The 12211-nt window shown below is 43.3% G+C and overlaps 1 protein-coding gene across 1 annotated transcript in view; it reads right to left on the reverse strand.

Moving 5' to 3' along the window:
- Positions 1 to 2553: 2553 nt before the first annotated feature.
- The window catches only part of LOC100449563 (uncharacterized), a 39951-nt gene continuing 30293 nt past the window's right edge, over positions 2554 to 12211 (reverse strand). Inside the window, exon 5 of the mRNA XM_054549124.1 lies at positions 2554 to 3622. Coding sequence (XP_054405099.1) covers positions 3582 to 3622 — 41 coding nt within the window. The 3' untranslated portion in view covers positions 2554 to 3581. The remainder of the gene's footprint in view (positions 3623 to 12211) is intronic.

The raw sequence follows: 12211 nt of genomic DNA on the forward strand, positions 1-12211 counted from the left end.
CACACAAAAGCAGTTGGGATAGTCTACAAGATAGAACAGTGATCTAGAGGAATCCTGGGGTATAGTGCCTTATGAGTCTGAGGGTTGGACTCTCTAAAGCTTCATGTGGCTTTCACGTTTTTCTAATGCATAATACAAGAGAGGGAATAAAATAAAAACAGCTATGATCAGGACGGAAAGAACTTCCCTTTTGTTTCTGTAGTTACACTTTACAAAATTTACCATTTTTCCCTGAGGGTGCAGAATCACTAGTGTGTTAATTAAGTTCACAACAGCACACAGCAAGTCAGGAAATAACAACAACAACAACAAAGTCAAAACTTCTTGCAGCAACACTGAGTCTCTGAAGTTGCCCATGGCATATGAGGAAGTCATACCCTACCCTCCTGTACAAGCATTCCAAATACTTAATGTGCCAAGTAAATCATTTCTTAATTATTGGGAGGTTTTAATTCATTTCCCCAAATCTCCTCTGCTTTCCCCCTCCCCAGTCTCCTCCCAAGTTACTCTATAAATCTGTGCCTTTCAGTGCATTCGTTTTTAAGTCTTTAAGCTAGATTTTGTGTTGTATACTTCAATCAGGGAGAAAGGAATTTAACACAAACATTCCGAAGGAAATTCTAGTAGGGCGATGAAATTTAGTGTGGAAATTTTTATCTCAAAGGAGACATGGATTGGGGAAAGTTCTTATTAAGCAGCAATTTTCCATGGATAAAAACTGAACTCTCATCACTGCTACTATAAGCATAATCACAGGCACATTTGTAAATGGCCTTTGTATACCCGTTTATAGCTTTTAATGAAACCTAGAAACAGAATCCTGAGGTCTATCATTGGGTACTTGCTACTTTAACGCTGGTATATAACAGATGACAAAGTGCAAATGGATTGCCCTTCTTTTCTATTCAAAGAATAAAAAAACTTAGCAGGTGTGTCTTGGCTTTTTCCTGGTAAAATTAAAAAAAAAATCTCAAAAGAGAATATAGAACAGTACACCCATAGTTTGTAGCTGAAGCTCTGACCCACAATTTCTAGTGGCCAGCACTTTCCTCCTTTCAGTTCTTCCATTTTATAAATGGGGAAATTTAGACCATCAGCAGCTTCCACAAACAGTCACAGAAAATGTTGTGCTGTCAGGCCAAACCCAAAAATCAGAGCAAAACTAAGGTCTAAATGCCCAAACCTGATCATCTTGACTCTGAGAAACTTGTTAAAGCCATTCAGGCTTAAACAAGAAATTTGCTCAAATTTCTTTAGAAAGTCAGCCTCTCATCACATAGGAGGGATGATTCGTCTTCCCATAGCATGTGATGTTCTGTTTTTGGCTGAGGAAGCTGTACCCTGCGTCACACAGCTCTGCAGCAGGACCTCTCTCTACTAAACACGCTCGCTTCCCACACGAGCTGCCATATGTCTTACCCTTCAGAAGAAGTTGGGTGTGAATCCATTTTTATTTTAGCAAGGACTCTGATTCTGTTCGTCATTAATCTTCCCCCTTTGTCTCATCCCTCATCTCTTGCCAAATGACTTTTCAAGTACTCACTGAACTTATTTCAAAGGACAAAGCATTTCTATACTCCCTCTGTTAAGAGATACCATGAGAAATGAAGAAAATGGCTGGAGGACCTTTTTTTATTTAATGAGGGATTAATAGACATTTTTGTAAATGCCTTTCAATGAAGGAAACCCATTAAAGAAACTTAGTGAAAGTTACTTTCATGATCTCTAAGTAGACACGGGGGCAGTGATTCTCAAACTTTCACATCCTCACAGAATCCTAGGAGATTTGTTGAAAATGCACACTCCTGGGCCCCACTGCTGTCTGACCCAGTAATTCCTGGAGCCCAGAAACCTATATTTTTGAAAGCTCAGCAAGCAATTCTGATGCAGGTGGTCCCAGGACCACACCTTGAAAAACACTGACCCAGTGAATGTTTATCCACATGGCAGAGATAATTTGCAACCCTAGTTTGGGGAGAGCCTGGCTTCAGGATATTGGAATGTTAAGAGGTCAGGAACGAAGGGCTTGGGTTGAGACATGGGGGCCTGAGATGTCAAAGGTCACCTGCCCACTTCTTTTCTGAGTCTAACGCATAACTTAGGTTGTCTTGTTTTCATGAGTTCCAAACTCACCCATTAGGAAATAAAGAATGGCCTGTTCAAATTCTTTCTGTGAACCTTTCCCAGGTTCCTTTGGAGCAAAAGGCCTGTGTTCCCTCCCAGGAGTTGGCTGTGCTCTTTGTATAGCTGTGTGTTTTCTTCTTCCACTCAACTGTCAGTACTCAGCCAATACAAAGCAGTTTCCTTGTTCTGAATCACATTTTCAGTGTAGACCATAACTAATCTGGACTTTGAAAATCAAAATGGGGAGCACAACATGTGACCTGAATGTGATTTTTTTTCCATAACCAGAGCTCTTAATATTTAGTTTTGCTTAATGACCTAAGACATGGATCCACACGGATTACTCTTTCTGCCCCATTCAATTCACACACACAGTAGAATTCACGTAACCAGGCATTAATTTTTCTCATATAAATAATTAATTCTACATTTAAAAACATGTTAAGATGTTTTATTTCTTAATCAGCTAATTTGACTGGGAAACAAAGATGCCTTTTATTCACATTTTCTTTGAGTCGTGTTACTGTAGTAAAAGTTCCCCACAAGATTTGGCCTTTGCTCACAAGTTTTGCGGCTGCCAATTAGTTTCCAGAGTCGCTATTTTACAAAAATGCTTCTCACTTTCAAAAAATGTAATTGAATGTCTGTTCATCACAGAGTTTCTTGTGTTCAAGCCCAGGGTGTTAAACATTTTTCGGGTTGACTTGGGTCAGCTTTGAAAAATTTCAGACAGTGAAACTTGAGACGGGACCGTATGCTATAGTGTGTTCCTCACATCCTGTTAAGTATTAAGTGGATATTTAAAATGGAGTTGTTATACCTCTTGACTGACTTAAAGTGAACCATATAGTTTACAAGACTATTAATTAAATGAGAAGATTGCATGGGATGCACATGTATTTTCATAATCATTCACATTGGCCCGGAGTTGCCCTTTAATTTTCAGACTAATTAAAGTAACACATTCAACTGCAAAGGGTGGATGGCTGTGTTTCTGCATAGATGCTAACACTGATGAAAGTGAAATGGGGAATTTTTCTTTTTTAAAGGAAAAGGAGTGGGAGAAGAAAGAATCCGCCTGAGTGGACCTGACTCCATTCCATTCATGGCTCCCTATTTGTTCCACTCCTGGATCAAGTTTTTAATTTAACAAGACTGCATTTTGGGGGGAGTTTTCAACCCCATCTGTTTGGGGCCAGAGTGTGCCCCACCTGGTGGTGCAATTGATTTCTGAATTAACTGGGCTTTATTTCAGTACAATAGAGCGATTGTTTAGTTGCTTTTAAGCACTAGGATTCTTGGAATCTGATGGGCAAAAAAATAAATCAGACTGCAACATGCGGTTCTCTGGGCTGCTAATTGCATCTGACCCATTATCCTCCACAGTCCTGGTTCAAACTTTGACACGGCTGACTTGGAGTTTGAAATGTAAATGGAAGGGCTGCTTTTGCAGGTCATCATACTGCAGAAAGTCCATTCCTGGAACACTTTCCAAGGCCTGGAAAGGAGAAGAAACAGATATTAGCAATTATAGCAGGATTGTGCAGCTGCTGGCATTTGGGACTGGCAGAAACAGCCACAGGCCCCTCTCCTTCCAGCACCACCCAGTGTGAGGAGCAGAGATGGAGGGGGTCAGGCTGTCCCATGGAGCGGTGGCAGAGGTGTCAAAGGACCATGAGTTCATTGCATCCAGGGAAAGAGCTGCTGAGGGGAAGCTCCCCACCTCCTCCCACACCCAACCCTTAAAAAGTATGCTCTCCTGGCATATAGTTAGCAACTCTTTTTCCTGCCTCTATAGCTTTATCCTTGCCACCCATAAAGCCTCCTTGAAAAATGTCCAAGGTTTATAAAGATCCTCTCTTTCTTTACAAAGAAAAGTTCCTCCACTCCTAGGAGGCGCATCCAAAAGAAATAGCTTGTGCTGCTCCCCAGCCTGGGTCTAATACAAGGATACAAGTGTTTGCCTTCAGCTCTGCTCCCCTGTAACCATGGCTGTCTCTCTGAGGGGGTCGGTCCTAAGTTTATTTAACAGTGACTTTTAAAATGTAGCCCAGACAGTGCTTTTAAGGGATGGAGCTGGGCCCTGAAAGGAAAGGAGAGGGCTGGAGAGCTCTGCTGGGGGAAAGGGCGACTCCAATTCAGGAGGGGTTCTGGGGGCTCGGAGGCAAATTGCAGCTGGGAAAGGGAATTGGATCCAATTCCTCAATCTGGAGAGAAAACAGGTCCTAGAAAGAGAGAGGAAGGAAGACGCCCAGGGAGCAGGGCTGCTGACAGCACAGAGCCACCTGTGCAGGGACAGGCCTCCATTGCTGGAGTCTGCAGTCACACTGGGAGCTGCACCCAAGGCGGTGGGCTAGACAGGGGCTTCATTCAGGGTGACCAGGCAGTTCAAACCCCAGCTTTGCTACTCACCAGCTGTATGACCTTGGCCAAGTTACATTATCCTTCTGCCTCAGTTTACAAAATGCTCAAATGGAACAGTGATAAACAGTAACTACAAAATAGCACTGTTTTGGGAATTTGATGCTAAATTGGTACATAGTAAGTGGCACATCATAAGTGTTTGATGAACTCCAGGTAATATGATCATTAGAACCAAGGTCTGGCCTCATCTCTTTGTTTGCTGAAGAAAGTTCAAGGCCTCCCAAAGAAGACCACAAGTCCACACGTCCATCAGCAATATCAATATGGCACATGTGTAGGGAGGCTTGGCTCCTGACAGACTGAGCTCCTGGCTTTCTGGAGATTACCAGCCATTGGAGGAGACAGAGGCAGCTATACCCATAAGAGAGCAAAGGCACTGGCATCCAGTGCCCCTTAAAGCCCCACAGACCTTCTTTAGTCTAACCTTGCAGAGCATTCCATACTGCCCCTATGGGATTCCTGTCCCGCTTTGTGGCAAGGAGACAATGCCTTGATATGCTCCAGATCAGGCTGGGGTGGGTTCACTGACTTGGAGCATTCCATTCTCGAGATTGGGAGTCCAACCTAATCTTCCTATTTGCTCGTGTGATGGTTAACCGAATGTGTCAACTTGATTGGCCTAAGGGATGCCCAGATGGCTGGTAAAACATTATTTCTGGGCTTATCTGTGTGTTTCTGGAAGAGCATAGCATTTAAATTGGTAGGCTGAGTAAAGAAGTGCTCCCAGGTTGAGGGTGGTGGCTCATGCCTATAATCCCAGCATTTTAGGAGGCCAAGGGGGGAAGATCACTTGACGCCAGAAGTTTAAGATGAGCCTGAGCAATATACCAAGACCCCATTTCTACAAAAAATAAAATAAATTTGCTTGGGCGTAGTGGCAGACATCAGTAGTCCCAACTACTTGGGAAGCTGTGGTGGGAGGATTGTTTGAGCCCAGGGATTCAGGGCTGCAGTGAGCTGTGATTGCACCACTGCACTCCAGCCTGGGCAGCAGAGTCAGACCCTGTCTCAAACAACAAAACAAAACAAAACAAAAAAACTCCCTCACTCCCTCACCACCTTACCAACACAGGTGGGCACATCATTCAATCTGTTGGGGGATCAGATCGAACAAAAAGGCAGAATGGTGAATTCCCTTGTTCTGCTTGAGCTGTGACATCCACATGCTCCTGAGCTTGGACATTGGAACTCCTGGTGTTTAGGCCTTCAGATTTGGACCAGGACTTACATCATTGGCTCCCCCGGTCTTCAGGCTTTTGGGTTTGGAATGGAACTGCACCACCAGCTTTCTTGTGCTTCCAGCTTGCAGACAGCAGATTGCGGGACTTCTCAGCCTCATAACAAATCTCATTCTATAGAGCTACATATATATATCCTATTGGTTCTGTTTCTCTGGAGAACCCTGACTAATACAGCTGGACTTGACCCTGGTTTCTTATCTAAGTGGGTAATAAGAAGATGATGCTGTTGTGAGAGTTTAAGTGTAGCTCCTGGGTATATTTTTTAAGTGTATATGGCACTGACTTTGGCAGTATTGGAACAGAGTCATCCCAGACATGCTACTTGGCTCAGAGATGAAGAAATGTGCTGTATTTGGGGACAGGTCTATACTGCACCTGGATTCCTATATTTGCTAGTAAATAGCACATGGAGTTATTAATTAGCACTTATGAGTTCATTAGCATTTATAAATAATGTCAACAGAAGCTGATGAACTAAGCTAGGTTGTTTGGGAAGCGGACATGAAGGAGAAAACTTCTCCCTCCACTTGGATTTATATCAATGTTACTTCCCTAGAATCGACTGTCACCAAGGAGTCAGTAAAAATAAACACAAACACACAGGGCAAGACAGTAAATTCCCTCTATATGAGGGTGGCCTCTCCCGAGTTTCTGGTTCCCATTACTAATCTACCTCATATTGAATGGATTTGAGACTTGGTTTAAAGAAAACATAACAGTAGCAATATAACCAGCCGGGGGGCCATATGTGATTCTTTTTCATAAAATTTTCAAGTTGAAAGGAAACTGGGAGATCATTGCATCATTCCCCCATGCTTCAGGTAAGGAAACCCAGGTCCTAAAGTTAATAACAACTGGGTCTAGAAACTTCACATCTTTATCTCGGTTTCAATGACTCAAAAATGGATGAAACTGACACATCAAATTTGGGGCTAGAAAGTCTATTTGGATCCAATGTTATCACTTCCTTGAAACAGTCCTTCTCTCCACCAAGAAAGCTTGCTTCTTTTACTCTCTCTATTGTCTTTTGGGAACCAAGCATCACTCACTTCCCTTTCAGTCAATCTTTCAGCCCAGCTCAACAAGAATCAATGGCAGTTGATGTCTATACTTCAGTCTCTTCTAGGCAGAGCAACCAAGTGAAACACTGTGGGAACCTCTGGGCTTCTAATGGAAACAGGATGAAAACTATACTGGGCTTAAAGAATTCAACTTACCAGGGATGGAAAGGAGCTTTAGAGACAGGAGAAGGAAGGGGAGGAGCAATTGATTGAAGGAGGGGACAGAGACGTGGTTAGAAAACTAGAAACTCCTAGAGGAATATCAATCCTCAGTTCTTCCATCCATTTGGAAATATGACCATTTTATGCAGATCTAAAACATTTAAATTAAATTTAACAGTTGCTTTAATAGGCTTAAAAAAAAACTTTTAAAAGCTTTTCCCACATTCAATCTATACCAGGTGTTTTGCTCACAAAAAGCTACTCACAAAAGGCTGGCCCCACAATTTTGGTTGCAGCATTCACCTTTTGTAGTTGTCTTATACAGTCTTTGCTACATTAAGCTTTTATCGAATTTCTAAAGGGCACTCTGTATCATCAATTATGATGTCTGGTTTCAAACTTGATTTTCAGTAGCAGAGCCTTACTCTGAGCCTCTGTGTGCAGTATGTAGGTTGACACCTTGGGCTATGCTGGAACAACATCCGGCGTTATGTCTATGTGGACTAGATGGGAAATGAGGGAAGACCAAGTACTAACCCAGGATACAAATGGTTCCATTTTTAGAGATTTTTATGGATCTCTAATTTAGAACAGTTGCCCAAGTAGGACATCCTGCTGACATTATAATTTTTCAAAAATATCACATTTCTGCAAACAAACATGGTTTCTATCCCAGTAGACTGGCTGTAGTTCTCAAATTCATTGTCGATTATTCTAACCCACCAATACGTGTTCTGTATGGTTATTAGCAAAGAAAACAACCAAGAAACCAAATGTGGCCTCTACCTCATATTTAAGTTCATCTACAGGGAATACTGGATTCACTCTGTGAAACAATGTTGACCTTTAACTTGGTCAGAAGCTTGTTGCGGAAATAGCTACCAAGTCTCCTTGTCTCCTAATACATAATGGTCTTTCCTGACTGTTTTTCCTTCCATGCCCCTCAGGTCATCACTAGATAACATATTGTCTGATCATCAGAGTTCACTGCCTGCTTTAAGCTCCCTTGGGGATGCTGAAATCTCAGGTTTTGTGGCTAGGATGATGTGACGATCTTGTGTGGAGTCTCTGTCTTCAGAACTATCATCGGTGAATGTTAATGACTTAGCAAAGTAGCTCATGCCAACATGAGGCCTTTCAGAGCACTATCAAAGTGGAGGAGCTTCTGCATGGCGATGTCAAAAAACCAGTGTTCTTTGGGAGCTCTGGGCCCATAATCAATCACCGACTTCCCCTGCTGTGCCTTTGAGCACTGCCATTTTAAATAACTTGGGGGAAAAGGGGCAATTTTCAGCGATATAAAAAAGCTGAAAAGGCATCAGCAACTCTGATGCTGAAGACCCTACCAATAGGTAGTGACCTTAAGGATGTCTTTTCAGCAGCCAGATTTGCTTGGTATCTGCCAGAACTGAGATTTGCTGTTAGTGTAAACACGTCATCCCCACATGCTTCAGGTAGGGCTTTTGTAAGATGCCACAGACAATGACTAAAAGACACGCAAGCAGAGGCGACTGCAAGCAGGAGGCTGAAGAAAATAGACTGAAGGACACTCAAGAACCACACTCCCCACTGAACATCTGTCAATGGCTCCACATCATCCACACAGTGAAGTTTATGCTCATTAGCATGGGCTATAAGAGCCTTCATTATCTGACCCTTCAGTATCTCTGACCTTGTCCTCTATGCTACAGAAACATTCATCCATGCCATTTTTCATCCTGTACCTTTGCTCTGCCTAGAATATTCTCCTGCCATATCTTGAGCTCTTTTTCTATTCTGCAAGGCTAAGCTCAGGCATCAACTCCTCCTAGAAACTTGCCTTTACCATCCTTCTCCAACTACATAAGGCATCACTCCTCTATGCTCAGCTCTACCACTGCATTCACCATAATGTTTACAATAGTTAATTATCTTTTGCTCCACTTGACCACAAGGCCCTTAAGGGCAAGGGCTATTTCTTATTTCTCTTTGTCATTTTCATATTTCCTGGACCAAGCACAAAGCCTGTCACACAGTAGATGCCTAATAAATGTTCACTGGATGAAAAACAGTCTTCAAACAATATGAAAAGGCTGTGGAAAAATGGTAAATACCATCCAACACATCTAATGTGGTATATCAGAAATGGGAGGACTACTTTTGAACCAAATCATTGTGTAGACTGGAAGGTAAGGAACTTGAGTCACTAAGTGTAGCAATATCTATCCCCACCAGCTCCAGCTGTGCAGACACAGCCCCTACTACTGTGGCTGGGGCAAACTACATCTGCTGGTCTCAATATTGCAATAGATATCATTGTCTCTCTCTTCTAATAAAAATTTTAGATTCTCTTCACCCTCAGCTGGCATCTCTTTTGTCTGTGTGCCTTAACTGGTGGAGTGACCCAGACCCTCATCCTTGAGGGATCTGAGCCCCTCAGCCTCTTCTCAAGCCATGGTTGCAGGATTTGTCCATTTACCATCAAAACTGGGCAAGAGACCATCTAAAGAGAACATCCACATGGCTCACCTGGGTGGTAAAAATAGGTCTTCCTGCTTCCACGGTGTAAGAGCAGCCCTCCTCTTCTTGATCAGGATCAAATAGTGCTGCTAAGAGGGTGGTTCCTCAGCACATGGAATCCGAAGTGCCCCACCAGTAACCATAGCTTAGAGTTCAATGGGACCCTGCTGTGTCCCCTGGTGGAAGCTTTCTCCCTTTGGAAGCCAAGACCTCTAAGCCTGCAAAACCCAGAATTGTAGGCAAGGAAAGTACAAATTCCCCAAGTGGGTTACCAGTAGTGATGGTAAGCAGAGCCACAGTGACCTTCACTCCTTGGTTCCTGAACTCATGTGTTCTGCCTATTGGCGAACAGCTCCAGGTAATGGTCATTGATTTAAAGTGTATACTGCATCCTGGAGAATAGTGCCTGATCCTCACAGATACCATCTTCAAGTTGGTCCCTCCAACTGTGCCTTCAACAGGCCATTCACTCCAGCAGACCAGATTCTTCTATGTGGTGCTATATGAGATAGGGCCATTGGCTGTATTTCTTCTGGTGTACCCCCTTTGCCATAAAGTGAGTCCTGTGGTATGATACAATGTGATGTGGGATCCCTATTGATAAATCAAATACTCTAAGCTCTCAGATGGTGGCGCAGGCTGAGGCTCTGCAGCAGGGAAAGGCAATCCCATTGTGAAATATCATTTTTTCAAGTTAAAATGAATCGGTGCTCCTTCTAGCTATGTAGCTAACTTGCCACCAAGTGGCTTCTTTTTGACCTCAAAAGATAGTATCATGTTGGTAATTGTTCTCTGCTGCTGACAATCAGACATTGAGCAGCAGCAAGAGCTATATTAATTTGGTGAGTAGGAGCCATGCTGTGGACCCATATATCACCTCCAACCCTACCACTCTGGCTACTCCACTTATGTACCCATTGTGCCAGCACTGCTGTGACCCATGGCAGAGGCTGGCTTACGTCAACTGGCCTGGTCATTCTATCTTTGTGTTGAATGCTTTCTGGTGGGTGTTAGTTAACATGTGATACAAAGCTCTTCACACTTCTTGCCCACTCCTGTATGTGTACCCCTTCCCCAAATCCCCTTGTCTTTTTCCTTCCAGGCCTCTGACCATTTGACTAAGCCATTTTCCACTGCCCATGAGCTTAGACATATTCTCTTTCCACACAAAGTGGATGAGCAGGTACACCACTTAAAGCTATGCCCATTGGGATGATTTCTACTAATTAGTGACTTCAAGGTCACCCTGAGTAGGGCTAAAGTGCAGCAGCAGTTCATTTTCAGCTTGTACCCACATACCAAGCCAATCTTCTCATGAACCAAGCTCAACCTTTCACATGTTCCATCAACTGGCCATAAGGCACCCCCATGTGTCCACAGGTGTGCACTGAGGCAGAGGTAATGTGATGGTAGTGGATGAAAACTTGGCAGTCTGAGCCACTGGATCATGCAACTTACTGCTGACCTCTGGCCCTGCTCGTGTCCAGTCCCAAATGTACCCTTTTCATCTTATAAGAATTACTTATGGTCACCCACCAACCTTATAATGTATTGGGTCTGACAGTAAGAAGTTCATGGTGGGCAGTTCTGGCTTCATTACCATTGGATGACTAACAGGTACAGTCCCAAAGCATACCAGGAGCTGCTTTTCAAAATGTGTGTAACCTCTGCTTTGAACCCTCTCCCTGAACATAGTCATTTGGTGGGTTTTCTGGCATTATATACTATTTCCATCCTGCCATGCCCATTTCTCTGAGCTTTTTTTTCCTTTCTCCCACCAACTGTCACAGTAATTCATTTCTACTTCCTTTTATGTGAGCTCTGACTTTCTCCAAGCTTCTGAGAGCCATCCTAGCAGTACATTAGCAGGATCCCAGGATCTTTGCCAGATGCTAAATCCTGTAGCCCAAGAGAGTGATCCCATATTGATAAATTTTCCCTTATATAACTTTACATTCCACCTACCTTGATCCAGTACTGTCAGAACCCAGTCCTTAAATAATGTTTGATATTCTGCCAGTGCCTGTTAGCTACATCCTGCAGTTCCTGCAGTACCTTTCCTTTGCTAGTGGACCCAGCACTTCCCCAGCCAGGCAATGCTGTGATTTAACCCTATTTATTAGTCTGGCTGCCAAGAAAGGGACCGTGGGGGCAGATCTCAAAGTGGGAAGGACACACTTGTCTTCTAAGGCAGAGGCCTCTGCATCTTCTTCAAGCAAGAGAGGAGTAATGCTAGCCTTTAGCAGACAGGAGTGGGCCACTTCTGTGGGCCCAGAGAGTTTAAGGGAATCTGGAGACTCAAGATATTTAAGTGCATCAAGTCAGATGTCACCATCTAATATCTCAAGGGCTTGTTCTTTCCCAATCAGAACCTGGCCTGGCATAGTGCACATGCCTAGGTTGAGCATTCAACCTTCCCAGGAATTCTCTCAATCTTATGATTAAGTCCTAGCCCTGATATCAACTTTTTCTGCCTTCTAACTACAGGATATGAGGCTTACTTGATATCCAGTAGTGAGGCCCTGTGGTTTACATACCAATTGCTTATGAACTGCCTTCTTATCCAAAGCATTAATTGCCTCCAGTAATATCCAACCATTGTCATTGCTCTTATCATTACTATTTCCCCGTATTTCTCCAGTGCCTGGTACATTCACCTACCAGTGCATCCCTTTTCACCAGCGTACCATTCCACGTCAT

Source organism: Pongo abelii, chromosome 1 (assembly GCF_028885655.2).
Source record: "Pongo abelii isolate AG06213 chromosome 1, NHGRI_mPonAbe1-v2.0_pri, whole genome shotgun sequence".
Taxonomy (NCBI): Eukaryota; Metazoa; Chordata; class Mammalia; order Primates; family Hominidae; genus Pongo; species Pongo abelii.